Here is a 13,909-nt window from a genome sequence, read left to right on the forward strand (position 1 = left end):
ACTGACACAGGATCGGGCAGCCCGTTGCTGGGTAGGCTTAGTGGTCAAACGGTTAGCTTCTTGGTACCATTACCATAGTACTCATCGCCTCCAAAGAGAAACACTTGTATTGAAATCTTCCCCAATAACATGGAAAAAAAAAAAAAACCAGAACGGATATAGAATAATGAACAAAGCTAGATCGAGTGGCGCCGGTCATCTAATTGAAATATTGTAGGGGCAAGAAGAAGGTACACCACGGCCCGACTTGTAAATGAAGATCTGAGAAGCCTTTGATGTAACGCCCATACAGGATTTTGTGGAGTCGGCAGTCGTTGGACTCGCTGCCTCTTGCATAAGTTCATTTTTTATTTTTTTTTCCTTACAAGTTCAAAAGTTAAAAAGTTTATCACACGAGATTCCCCTTCCGAGGACGCCATTTCCTTTCACTGTTCGCCCAGCCGAAAGCCCTGACCCCAGTTGTGCCGTCCGCCGCCACCTCCTCCTGCCTGATCGTCTGCTGGTCGTCTGGCACTGGCGGGAGGGACACCAAATCCAGAGACTCCTCCTCTTCTGTTCGGGAACCAGCGGTACCTGGAAAGGTAAAGAAAAGTCTTGTTACATTTCTAGAGTTCTGATGAAACAGAAATGGGAGTATTTATATATTAGAGTGGACCTTTACGCCCCGAGAGCACACTGGACCCTTTGAACCCTCCAGTCAAAAACGCCAATTTGTTTTTTCAACCTTTTTGATTCATTTTTAAAGTCCGGCCTAACCCCCCCCCTCTGTTTTCATGTAGACGACAATGACGTGTACCTCACACTCCTGCAGCCCGCAGTCATCAGCTTACATGAGCAGCTGGAGGAAACCTCAACTTAGATCCAGTGAAAACAATCCCTGGGACTTTGTGCTTCTCAATTCAGGCGGAGTGTATTCTAATTGGGGTTGGTTTAGAATGAGAACACCATCTAGCAGAGCAAAACCCCATTCAACTGAAAGCTGAACTCCAAGCACACAGCTAAATGCACATGGGAACAGATTTAGCTGCTGAAGGGTTTGTATTTCAGTCCATCCAGTCTTAAGATCACACAGCTCTGTCACACAGCTCCATCCTACCTGGCAGGGGTGGGGGGCGGGAATCTAATCTTCTACTTTTGGAGTATTACTTACAGGTCTCCAGCTACTATGCGACAGTGAAAGGAGAAGCAGCAGACTGTTGAGCTCATCTCTCCATCACTTTTCTCTCCTCCCCCATCAGCATGCTCCTTGCACTGCAACACCAACGATGGACATGCGTCTTTTAACCTGATTGACTTCTTTTGCTGCATCTCCCTGCTCCTTTCAGAAGGCCGGTCCACACCAGCTCTGGTGCGGTCCAGCACGATTTGCTGCTGGAACAAGGGCAGTGGCAGTGTATTGAAGTCAATGGCACTGCAGCCAACCCCCCCCCCAGTGTGATCACTGCACCAGAACACATCCAGTGCGACCTGAAAAAGTGCTGCAAGCACAATGTTTTCAGATTGCAGTGGCCTGGACTGGAGGGCATTCCTGGACCTGGGCAGGGGGGCGTGCCTGCAGTGCCATCGACATAAATGGCACAGCCATGGCCCCTGAACGCAGGAAGCAGGCCGGGATGCGCTCCAGTGCTGGTGTGACTGTTCCCTGAGCTCTGCTGTACAGACTGCAATAGGCTGTAACAAGGTCAGATTCAGGAACTTAAATGTAAGTGAGATCATAATTTCTGAGCTGCATTTATTTTTGTCTGTTCAGCTTTAAGATGCTGGGTCTGCGTGCGACCTCCTTTCCTGTGCGTCCCATAGACAGAAGAGAATGGTTCCTTTATGATGTTTGTTTCCCTAGAATACCTGAAATCCCTTTATAACCTAAGGATTGGCCTGATGCCAAACAAAGCCTTTTACTTACAGAATCTCTGGCGTGGAAAGGAAGCTTCTGCCACCCAGATCCATGGGATATTTGAACATCAGGAAGAAGTAGAGATGACCCACCAAGTTTCCGATCAGTTCATTAGTGATCCTTAAAGAAATAAAATAACAAAAGTAAATATGAAGCAGAATTGCAGCCAAAGTGTCACTTCTAAAATAAAGGGAGGGAAAGGCTTGAAACTAGCAGGTGTTACTGCTGCTGTCTTGTGCCCCACAGGAGAGATTTCCTCTCATGGTCACCAGGACAGGAAGTGGGTGGAAATCTTCCCAACGGGGACACAGACACCAATAAAACCCTGACAAATTATAAACCTTCTGTAATCCATTAAAACAAAAACACACAACTCCCAATTCATGTTCGATGGATTTTGCCTGAATCCTCTCCCCCTGTAACAGGCTGTCTGCACAAAGTCCACAATCACATTGCACAGAATACTTAATACAAATTTACGGACGGATTCTCCATTGGTGCACTGTTAAAAAGTAGAGGTCCACCAAAATAGCATTTTCCGGCCAAAACCGAAAGTGATTGTTTCCCCCTAACCTTAAGGAAAAAAAATTATTATTTTTTACATTACTGTCGGAGGCTTTGTGGAAATATCAGGCGTCTAAAACGATCCTGGATATTTCCCTTTTGAAATAGAAAGAGATTGGAGGACAAAGTCTTAAATCTCCATTATGTTATGAATGAACAGGAAGCCTCTAAACTGAGTACTTCCTGTCCATTCATTGTATGAGTTACTATGTCCACAATCATGAATGAACATGAGGTGATGTAGAGCACTTCCTGTTCATTTATAATTGGGGACACATTAAACTGATGTCCTCAATTATTTACAAACACTCAGCGGTCAGCCCTGATCTCCGAGCGTTTGTCTCCTCACATTTTCAGCCCCCCCGCCAAAAAAAAAAAAAAAAAGGCACTTTTGGCATTTTGCTCAAAGTACCATTTTCGGGCTGATATGTCTGATCATGTGACTGTAGGACAGATCAGGGACAGGTATGGCTGTGCAGTAAAGAATACTTGAATCCTGGCCATGTACACCACTGCTCTATAGGGGATTCAAACTTTATAGTGTGAAATACTTACGATCCACCAATTATATAGTTAAATCCAAGAATGACCCAAGGGAGATAGCAGGCCTATCAAAGGAAGAGAAATAAAACAGGTTAGTATGATTTTACACCGCGTGATAATGATAATATGAAATTGCACAGAGATCATTTTTTTTTTTTCTATTTTGCCCGGACACTTTAAATTTTAGCTGTCACCCCCCCTACCCCATCAAGCTGGAAGGGCACCCCCGTCCCCTCAAGTGGGCCCAACCAGAGTGGTTTCCAGCTCTGTATCTGAATACAACAAGTGTACATTACTGGGGGTCACATACCTTGAATCTCGTCCCGAACCAGAAGGACACAATCATATCTCTGTTCAGCTGCGACCACACGTACAGAACGGACATGATCAGAGGGATCATCAACAACTGGAAGGCACAAAGAAATCCATCATTACACAGAAGTATCAAACTGCGTTGGCTTTGATGACGAGACACAGAATAGGCAAACTGTAATGTGAGCTGTTCTAGGCTCTGTTCACATCCAAGTGCTACCCGGCGGCGGTTAGGAACCGCAGGGACAACACATCAAACACAGGGACGGGATGAAAGGAAACTCGCTCTGTTCAGATCTTTGTGATGCAACACAGCGCATCGGCCTATATGATTTCCGGGGGGAGAGGCATGCGCCTTAACCTCCCTGGCGGTCTGATTATGGAGGATTTTAGCATGCCAAAGCGGTACATTGTTTTTCATGGCAATTTCTTGTTTTATATTGTAGGCCTGTAATTCTTAGGAATAAGTCACTAAATCTGTCCAAACAAGAGTCCAGTAGACATCCCTGGTATGATAAAGTTTGAAAAACGAAAGGATAAATGATAATAGAATAAATAATTATAATATAATAAATAAAAATGGTCCAGTAAATGGGAATTCTGGGGGCGCTGCCTGATCCGTACCACAGTCATAGAGTACCAAGTTCGCAGAATCGTCACGGTCGTCACTTTCAGTGTCTGATGACGAATTTCCCAACGAATCGCTATCGCTCAATTCTGCAAGTGATTCTAATTTACTATCGCTGTTTCCTACCTTGTCTAAAACCGCTTGCGACCTAAAGGGACGCTTTTTGGATGCCATGGACGTTCTGAAGTTTCCAGGCAGAAAGAAGAGTAAAAGTGCAGGCAGGGCACTGGACAAAATTGAAGTGAAATGGTTTGATACATAAATGTAAATCCTAGCAGATTACATTGTATTGTGTGTATATTGCATGTTTTCACTCCGCCCCCCGCTGTGACGCCGAAAACAAAACTAAAAGTCAGATTGCGGCATCGGCCGGCCACGTACAGCAAAGGACACCGTGGGCTCGTAGGGACAAAGTGACACTTTTGTGCAATCCCAAGTGTAGCTCGGGGTTACCGCTCTTTGTACTGAAAATTAACCCCAAGCCACACTCGGGGAATACCGCCAGGGAGGTTAAAGTGCACCTGCCATATGAGATAACAATGTCCGAGAGTGCTAGATGCTTAGTAGTCATGCTGATGCCTTCAGTAGCCAATGATCTGGAACAAATATGTTAAATGTCATCATCCCCGGATGCAGACAGATTGTATCCAGGGACAATCATGTAGCCCAATCTGCAGGTAATCATTCCATGTAGGATTACATACAGACTGACGTTAATTTGAACGGGTACAGCGGCCACATCTGTACAGAGCCACCCAGGACTCCTGACATAAGAATCCATAGATATCCTCTGCCGCCCCGTGTGAATGGGGTCATAGCGTGTACATACTCTAAGAAGGACTGAATAAATACACTTACCTGCATGTCCATTATCACTCCGGTTATCTAACGTCACAATGTTAAGGGAAACTCATCTTCAGAGAAAAAGACTTTTTACTTAGAAACCATGCTTAGATTGTAAAGGGATAGTGAACACAAAATAGAGCAGAGATCAATAAAGATGGATATGTGTACTACTGCTCAGGCAGAGAGCTGAATCCACCCACAAGTGACTATACAAATTACACAGACAAACAGATGATATGCCTAGCTGCCACACATGCAATGGGATCGTTTTGTTAGCCCTCTCACATCTATGATAACTTAGAACAGGGGTAGGCAACCTCTACACTCCAGCTGTTGAGGAACTACAAGTCCCATGAGACATTGCAAGACTGACAGCCACAGGCATGACTCATGATGGGATTTGTAGAGTCAGCACAGTTGGAGTTCCCAAGGTTGCCCACCCCTGACATTCACTTGTGATCAGTTTTGGGGCTGAATTAAAGGCAAGCTCCATCCCATCCTGGTTCAGACGTGTCAGATAAACTGAGGACAGAAGAGACAATCACAAAAACCATCACGCTGGAGAGCGGAATATCCATAGGCTTATCTGTTCCTTTACAGATGAGTATTTACACTTTGTACAGCCAAATTAGGAGAACGACTGCTTTATATTTGTTACATGTTCACATTACAATAAGAAATCCCTACATATTACTCGCTCTTTCTGAAAGTTTCTCTTAAAAAGTGTAAGTTCGCCTTTTTACAAAATGTGAACAAAAAAAATGAACTAACTCGCAGCACCCCAACTTCCCCCCGGTCCCCACTGTACTCACCTGCCAGCTGGTGTAGCGGTCCATACACCGTACTTCACAGCCCCACGGTCTGTAATGATCACAATGCTCGCAAATGGCGCACACTCGTTGGTCAGCAGTCACATGACCACGGTGATCAACGAGAAGCACTTGCTACTTCTGGGACCTGGTTCCCGGCTCACAAGTGCTTCTCATTGGTCAGTGTTGCCATTTATGTGCACTGTGATCATTACAGACTGCAGGGCTGTGGAATGCGATGTACGGACTGGCCCCTACAGTAGGGATCTGGGGAGGTGAAGGGGGGCTGGAAGTTTGTTTATTTTTTCACATTTTGTAATGAGGAAAACCTACCCTTTAGGTCCCATTCACACCTATGCCTTTAGGTGTGATTGGGGATTCCGATTGATGCATCCAGGGAGAGTGATTGATTCATAACCACATGCCTACCATGCAGTGTGCCGGCGTTCAAATGCAGCAGCTGAACCCTGACTATTAGGGGTGGTACACACCTATGCGACACCCCACGACAATCGTGCACGTGGTACAAAGTACCTTTTTTCTGCGATACACGACGCGGCTGTTTTAGCCGCGATTGTGTTCAGAAGCACGGGCGGAACCGCAGCGGGGAAACCCTGCAATCCGCCCAGCGCTACTGGGGTGCCATTGGAAAATAATCCTATCCGCGCGGAATCGTGCACAATTGCCCGTGCGGTGGGGTGTCGCATAGGTGTGCACTGGCCCTTACTGCGACAGGTGACAGCTGCCACTTGAACTTGCGTTTTCCTGCAGCAGGAATCCCTAATCGCACCTAAATTATATAGGCATACACGGGGCCTTAAGGTGGCCATACACTGTACAACCATCGCAAGACCTTAGTCTTGCGATGGTTGTAAAGTACTTAAAAAAACGTCTGATCTGCCCATCTTGGACAGGCAGATCGTACTCTCGATCATCGCAAGCCCGCCCCGAGGGGCGGGCTTCCGATGACTGTAATGAGGGGCGGGTTTCCGATGACTGTAATGAGGGGCGGGCTTCCGATGACTGCAATGAGGGGCGAGCTTACAATGACTGCAAACGGGCAGTGTGCGCACACCGGCCCGTTCGGCAGTTGTCGAACCAGCAGGCCACTAACTCGCCGAGAATCGTACAATTCCCGGCGGGGTTTCTAGCATGCTGGTTCGACGGAAGACGTGCGACCGTACAGTAGAAACGGTCGCACGCCTTCCATACACTGCACGATTCTCGTACGATGGTGGGATTTCCCGCGATTCTCGTACGAGAATCGTGCAGTGTATGGGCACCTTTAAACTGAATTTCCCCCTGGAATGAAAGCATGATGGGGAGGTTACCTAATTAACCCCATCTGTGCTGTGCTGGCAGATCTCATTAGCAGTTGTAAACTAGATTTGAACACGGTCTGTCCCAACAAAGGGTTACAGATCTAGAAGAATTGTATGATAATGAGAGGGAGGTCAGAGTGTCCGTATTCTCTTTCTCTAGGGGCAGAGTTTACTGTCACTTTAAATTTGTAGAGAGATGCTCCTAAGGCTACAGAGACATCTAAACAAGGTGAGAGATTATATATTTTATTATTTGAGGTATTCTGTGTGAAAAGAACCTCAAAACATATAGAGGAGTTTTCTCAAATTTGACTGCAAAAGTGGAAATACACTTTAAGATGAATGAATTTGAGTTCCCAGCTCGTGGTTAGCAGGGTATCTGGGGCTCTCTATTCTTATGTGAAGAAAACTAAGATAGGGGTCTACAGGAGATTTCTGAACCCGGAGAAACCAAGATAGGGGCCTACAGGAGATTTCTGGACAAACCACCATAGGGGTCTACAGGAGATTTCTGTAACCCAGACAAACCACCGTAGGGGTCTACAGGAGATTTCTGGACCCAGACAAACCATGACAAGGGTCTACAGGAGATTTCTGGATCCAGACAAACCACCATAGGGGTCCACAGGAGATTTCTGTAACCCAGACAAACCATGATATGGGTTTACAGGTGATTTCTGGATCCAGACAAACCACCATAGGGGTCTACAGGAGATTTCTGTAACCTAGACAAACCACCATAGGGGTCTACAGGAGATTTCTGTAACCCAGACAAACCATGATAAGGGTCTACAGGAGATTTCTGGATCCAGACAAACCACCATAGGGGTCCACAGGAGATTTCTGAACCCGGACAAACCATGATATGGGTTTACAGGTGATTTCTGGATCGGGACAAACCACCATAGGGGTCTACAGGAGATTTCTGAACCCAGAGAAACCAAGATAGGGGGCTACAGGAGATTTCTGGACCCAGACAAACCATGATAGGGGTCTACAGGAGATTCCTGAACCCAGAGACACACAAGAAAGCACATCTCTAGCAGTTTGGGTAAACCAATTATTATAAACACGGCCCCGGCCCATTCAGAGTTTTCTTTTCAATTAAAAGGATACAACAATACAAATCCAATTAAACAGGAGCATGAACATGTAATCTGCAGGTCTTCCATCAAACGCACCTAGAAAACAGAGAGGAACACTATGATGGATGGAAACAGACGGGTTCAGTTAAATACAGATTTCAGGATAAGTGGTGTTTCAAACAAAGTGCACTTGTCCCCACTACCTACCATGCTACCCTAGTCTCCCCCTCCCCAAATGCACACCTACCTGCAGCCTATAATAGCACTTCCTGTTCTATGGAGCCATCTCCCAAGTGTCTTCATCAGTCCCATAGAACCCCGAGTCTCTGCTCACACCATAGTAAAATCAGGAATGCATATCACAAAAGTGCACACTCTGATGAGTGTTCACTAAACGCGCTTGCGGTGTCATTACTTGATAAGTCGCCCCAAACGCAGCCAAGCAAATGTATAATGCTTGTTACAGAATTTACTACATAGGAAACAAACGGCCAGGAACATGCATCGCTGTGACGCGCATTCCCACTACATCTATGTGTGAATGGGGCCTCAGGGAAGCTACTGCACTGGCACAGGGAAGACCAGCATTGGGATGTAAACAAAGCCCTCAGGTAGTGGACGTGACTGCAAAGTGACTAGGGGTGGTTGGAACAACACAATGATGAAAGGGAAGGAAAATGGCAGCAGAAATAATTTTTCAAACAAGGTGCACTTATCCCTCAAAACCTTTAGGGCTCATTCACAGCAGATCAGTTGAGTTGTGCAGACCTGTGCAAGCCAAGTGTTGTCCATGTGCCCTGTTCCCACCATAACACTGAGGTGAACGCGCTGCGGTACATAGGACTTTAATGAAGTGACAATTAGTGACCCCTCAAAAAAAGGAAATACCAACTCATCGAACAGACCCTACACCAGTAGCATTTTGTAAAATGAATAATAATAGACACACTATATTGCCAAAAGTATTGGGACACCCCTCCAGATCATTGGCATCAGGTGTTCCATGAAATTTCCTTTCTACTAAATATTCCACGGTCACCTGTTAGTGGTATTATAACAAAGTGGAAGCAACTGGGAACAACAGGAACTCAGCCACCAAGTGGAATATCAGGGTGGAATTTTTTTTTTTTTTTTTTTAACAAACAAAAATTCTAACAATGAATGTGGCAAACAAACAAAAATTGGAGTTACATACCTGGTAACTGTTTCTAGGAACCTTCCAGGACAGCATTAGAGAGATAGGCTCCTCCCACCGGAACAGGAAACACATCACCCACACTTAGAATAAAAAGGAGCACAAGCCTAGCACGCTTCAGTTAAAACATAAGAACCGAAGGATACCATAGTGCAACTCGTTCATAGAATTATAGAAAACTGAAGCGTGCTAGGCTTGTGCTCCTTTTTATTCTAAGTGTGGGTGATGTGTTTCCTGTTCCGGTGGGAGGAGCCTATCTCTCTAATGCTGTCCTGGAAGGTGACTAGAGAAATTATGAACTCCAATCAAATCTCCGATGGCGATAACGAGTGTTCTGATGATTTTTCGAATTAAAATCTATTGGCACCTTTAGTGTGTTGGCTGGTGCATACGAGCCCTAATGACCAGTGATGCATTTCAACCGTGTCTTCACTTCATTCAGCTTTCTACATTCAGCCCAGGACATGGGAACATCAGTTACCTGTTTCAAGTCGCGTTGAATACTGATAGAGGAAATACAGGTTGACCATGTACAGGAAGCCCGTCCCGGGGCCCACGGGGAAGTAAAACGTGGAGGTAAAGGGGCGCCATATCTGGAAAGGAAGACATCAAACTCATTATAAACAAATCTACTAATCACATTCTACATGCAGGTAGATCGAAACCCAATCACTAAAATCCCATATAAGCTTCAGCCTGCTGATGTCATTTCAGCTTAGATTCAAGTAACCGTGGTGATCCCGCCATCCATGTCCAGGCACTTCCTGTTATGAGGGTGGACTTGTTGGGAGACCCCTGAGGACACATCTCCAGGATGCTGGTCCAGAGCAATGATGTGCACCTGATGCTAGAGTGAGCGCATATAGACAGGAAGTAGGAGATCAGCAGCACAGAGATGGGGAAATAAGCATTTTATTGGAAAAATAAAGATTCATCAATTATTTATGACGCACAGACGGGACATTACTTAGACTGGAGCAGTGCAACTGTAGTTCTATTTCCCTGTAATGCCGCTGAAGATGATCAGCCCACTGGGAGTTATACTGGCAGAACAAAGATGGCATTAAAAATAACTCTAGTATAGGCCAGGGGTAGGCTACCTCTGGACTCCAGCTGTGGGGAAACTACAGTTAGCATCATGCCTCTGGAAGTCACGCCTGTGCCTGCCAGTGTCTTGCAATGCATCATGGGACTTGCAGTTCCACAACAGCTGGAGGGCCCCCCCCCCCCCCGGTGTAGAAACTGAAATGAATACTCAGACTTTTGTTGGGTGTACGTGTCCTTAGAGCAGCTGTGATGGAGCATCAGACTGATGCAATCTGAGAAAATCTCTTCCTATATGACCCGACCCAAGCAAGTTTCACACATCTGTGGCTCGTGTCTCTTCTTATGAGTCACAAGACAACCAGCCAGGCCGAGAAACAAACGGTGGATTGATGTACGCGTGTCATAGAAGAAATGTGAACTGCCGATGCTGACCTTCTGAAAATACCAGTCGCCTAGCTGCTTGATAGAAGTATTTATATCACCAAGCCTGGGACATGTCAGAGGCCCCTCTGCATCCGGGACAAACATGGCGCTAAAAAACACAATTGGCCATACACTATACAAATTCCAGCCGGGTATCAATGAATCTGCAAAGATTTGCAGTGAGCGGCCCGTCGCCACCCTTCCGCCAAAAGATGGAGGCCCGGTGCAGACCTCCACGATCCGGGATCGCGCGGTCCTGCACAATGCAGGCAGCGATTGCCGAGCGGCCCCATTGATTTCAATTGGGTGACATTAGCGCGGCAATCACAGAAAAAAATTTACAAGTACCTTTTTTTTGCAATACACGACGCACGGCTGTTTTAGCGGAATAGTGGCGGGAAACGGCGCAATCCGCCCAGCGTGACTGGGGTGCCATTAGAAAATAAAATAAGAAAATAATGGCACCCACAGCGACATCGGATCACACCTAGGCGACTCCTCAGGACCGCGCGGCAATCCGCACAGAATTGTGCACGATTGCCTCGCGGTGAGGTGTCGCCTAGGTGTGCACCGGCCCTGGAGGAGCTGGAGTGAAAGTTTTTGGGTAGACAGAGACAGTAGCCAATAAGCTACAAGCACTGTTCGGGAATACAATGTACAGAGCGGGCGATTCGTTCATCCGGACCGTTGCCCGTGTGAATGATGCCTGTGTGTACCAAGCTTTAGTTTCGTACGGTCGGCTATTAAATTGTTTAAGGCCTTTAAAAGGGAATCTTTTTTGCCCGTATGCTCACCCAAACTGCACGGCCGTGTGGGTGCCCGTACTCATACGCAGACAGGATGGAATTTATAGATGGATCCTGTCTGTGTCCGAGCACTGACACCCGCACAGATGTGCAGGGCGGGTGAGCGTACAGCCGTGTACTCCCATAGAGAAGGAAGAACAGGCTGCTGCGTACCAATCACACACAGCACCCGATACAGCCGTGCACGCAGCATGGATCTGTATGGGCCGGCTGTTACTCGCGTGAATGAGGGCTTAGAGTCACAGGAGTACTTTAATGTCCTCCTGTGACCCAAAACTCAGCATATAGTGGACTACTGCCCGCTTTCTGCTGGCAGCACAGAGCCGCGCCGCAGCCAGGAAAGACTCTGGCAATGTTGTCAGGATCCACACCACTGCCTGATTGACAGCTGGCTCTGCCTCTCTAGATCCAGAGCCATCTGTGCCCGCCCCCCTCTGTCTGAGAGATCAGCGGTATGTGATCGCTCAGTTCTCCATCTATAGAGCCGACATGTGACAGCTGCAGTGCCACACATCGGTTCTAACTTCTGTATTGGGAAGAGTGTATATGATTCTCACAATAGTTCTCCTCTAATAGGTCAAAGTACAGCAAAAGTGATAGGACTGAGGGTTGGAACAAACCATTTACACTGACAGGGGTGCTTACAACAGTTTGCTTTTATTTATACGGTTTAAACACCTTTACAAACAAAAAAATATGTTGCTGTAACAGCTTCAACTGCATTGAGTTAGGCTTTAATTTCTGTGTTAACTAAAGTCCATTAAAACTACCATCTAAAAGTATCCAGTCCACAAGGTGACAACACCAGTGTGTGACTTTACTGCAGAACAAATTGCGTTGTCACCCTGTTACAGGTAACAGGATAATAGCGGATCTACTGGAAGGATCATCAGTAGGAGTCAGTAAAACAAGAACTGCTGTGGTAATGCTACTGACGGACTGCATCTTAAGAGCCCAATCACACCAGGGCGGTTGCGTATCAGTGCGGTTACCGAGCTGATCTCAAAAGGGAGGTTTTGGGAGTGTAATTGCGTTTCAGCGCTGAAACGCAATTAAAAATGCGCTAATCAGTGTGGTTCCATTGAAAGCTGTATGGAAACTGCACTGATCAGCGCGGCAAAAATAGCGCAGGGAGCAGTTTGGATTGCAATGTATGGGATCGTTCATATCGGCGGATCTGTGCGGCCGGACCGCCCCGGTGTGAACGGAGTCTAACTCTCATTTCTGCCTGCTGCCTATAGTTCCAATACAATTGACAGCACAGAGCTATAGTTCCAATTTATTTTGGGAGAAGCAGAGGCCCCTCCCCCAATGTACAGCCTGAGTCTAGGAACTAGAGGGCCCCATAAGAATCAGTTGTGTAATGTACCCCGATCACCACAAGGTTCCCGCACTTCAGTATTGCTGGAATATTTTAGGCCCGGTATAACCGGCACGGTGACCACAGGTGGCGGCAGCAGCAGGCACAGCCATGCCAGCGGGTAGAATACCAGCCTCCGTTACTTATGGGGGGGAAAGAGGTCTCGCAGCGACTGGATCATTTCTAAACTTCCCGACAACGTAAACAAACATCACGAGAAGTGTCCCGGCTGCCAACACATGACTCCCTCTCTGGAACAATGGGAGCCGACACGCTTCATTTAAAGGGTTAGTACACCTGTAGAATAACATTTACCTGCAGTCCCAAACATCTCCGAATCATTGTGTAATGTGGAGAAATTGAGGGGTTTTTCCCTTAAATAGCATACATGTAGTCCAAGCATGACTTCTGCAAAGCCTGGGCATAAAACCAGCAGAGCGTTCCCCTCTGTCCTACATATAAACTAGGCATGACACTGACCTAATATGCCCATCTAAGGTCAGTTATGTCACCAGCATCCCGCCCCTTTGTTTACATGCAGCTGGGGGGCGGGGATATGCCCCTGGCTGCAGCTGATTGGGTGTGCACTGACACCAAACTTCCAGGTTCAGGTGAGCTGGGATCAGACCAAACCCAAGCTCATCCCTAGCCAAGACGGATGGGTCGGTCGCCATAATCAGAGGAACAAATGTGGAACGAGCGGTGTCAAGGGCCACGCAGGGACCATCCATCCTAGCTTGTATGTAGGATGACTATGGACTCCATGGGACAAGCTCAACATTACAATGACACAATGATCCCGCAGGAATGTAATTAGAGGACATCCCCCCCGATGACATTTATTCTTAGGGAAGATGCTGCTTCCAGCCCTTTCATCCCAGTGCTCTGTACTGGCAGAGCTGAGTGACAGCCACACCCCTCAGTACCAGAGTCCTCACACAGACCTGTAATGCGGACAGGGAAGGGGGTGTCTGAGAGCACTGGTTGTGATTCCGGTTCTGTTTGGACTGCGCGGTCATATTAGGGGCTGTGTGGATGGGAACATTTTTACATCTGCCTGAGATTGGGGGGGGGG

At 46.8% G+C, this 13,909-nt stretch overlaps 1 protein-coding gene across 2 annotated transcripts in view; it reads right to left on the reverse strand.

Annotated features, from left to right (window-relative positions):
- Window positions 1–319: 319 nt before the first annotated feature.
- The window catches only part of DERL1 (derlin 1), a 14,508-nt gene continuing 918 nt past the window's right edge, over window positions 320–13,909 (reverse strand). Inside the window, exons 2-8 of one of the 2 annotated variants that reach the window (XM_018567850.1) lie at window positions 9,680–9,791; window positions 8,035–8,099; window positions 4,800–4,826; window positions 3,312–3,407; window positions 3,014–3,066; window positions 1,904–1,954; window positions 320–573 (exon numbers count right to left, since the gene is read on the reverse strand). In XM_018567850.1, coding sequence (XP_018423352.1) covers window positions 426–573; window positions 1,904–1,954; window positions 3,014–3,066; window positions 3,312–3,407; window positions 4,800–4,826; window positions 8,035–8,099; window positions 9,680–9,791 — 552 coding nt within the window. In that variant the 3' untranslated portion in view covers window positions 320–425. Of the gene's footprint in view, window positions 574–1,903; window positions 2,015–3,013; window positions 3,067–3,311; window positions 3,408–4,799; window positions 4,827–8,034; window positions 8,100–9,679; window positions 9,792–13,909 lie in introns of both variants that reach the window. The other variant, XM_018567849.1, reaches the window with a different exon arrangement.

The sequence above is a fragment of the Nanorana parkeri genome, unplaced genomic scaffold (genome assembly GCF_000935625.1).
Source record: "Nanorana parkeri isolate BGI_ZX_2015 unplaced genomic scaffold, ASM93562v1 scaffold1103, whole genome shotgun sequence".
Taxonomy (NCBI): domain Eukaryota; kingdom Metazoa; phylum Chordata; class Amphibia; order Anura; family Dicroglossidae; genus Nanorana; species Nanorana parkeri.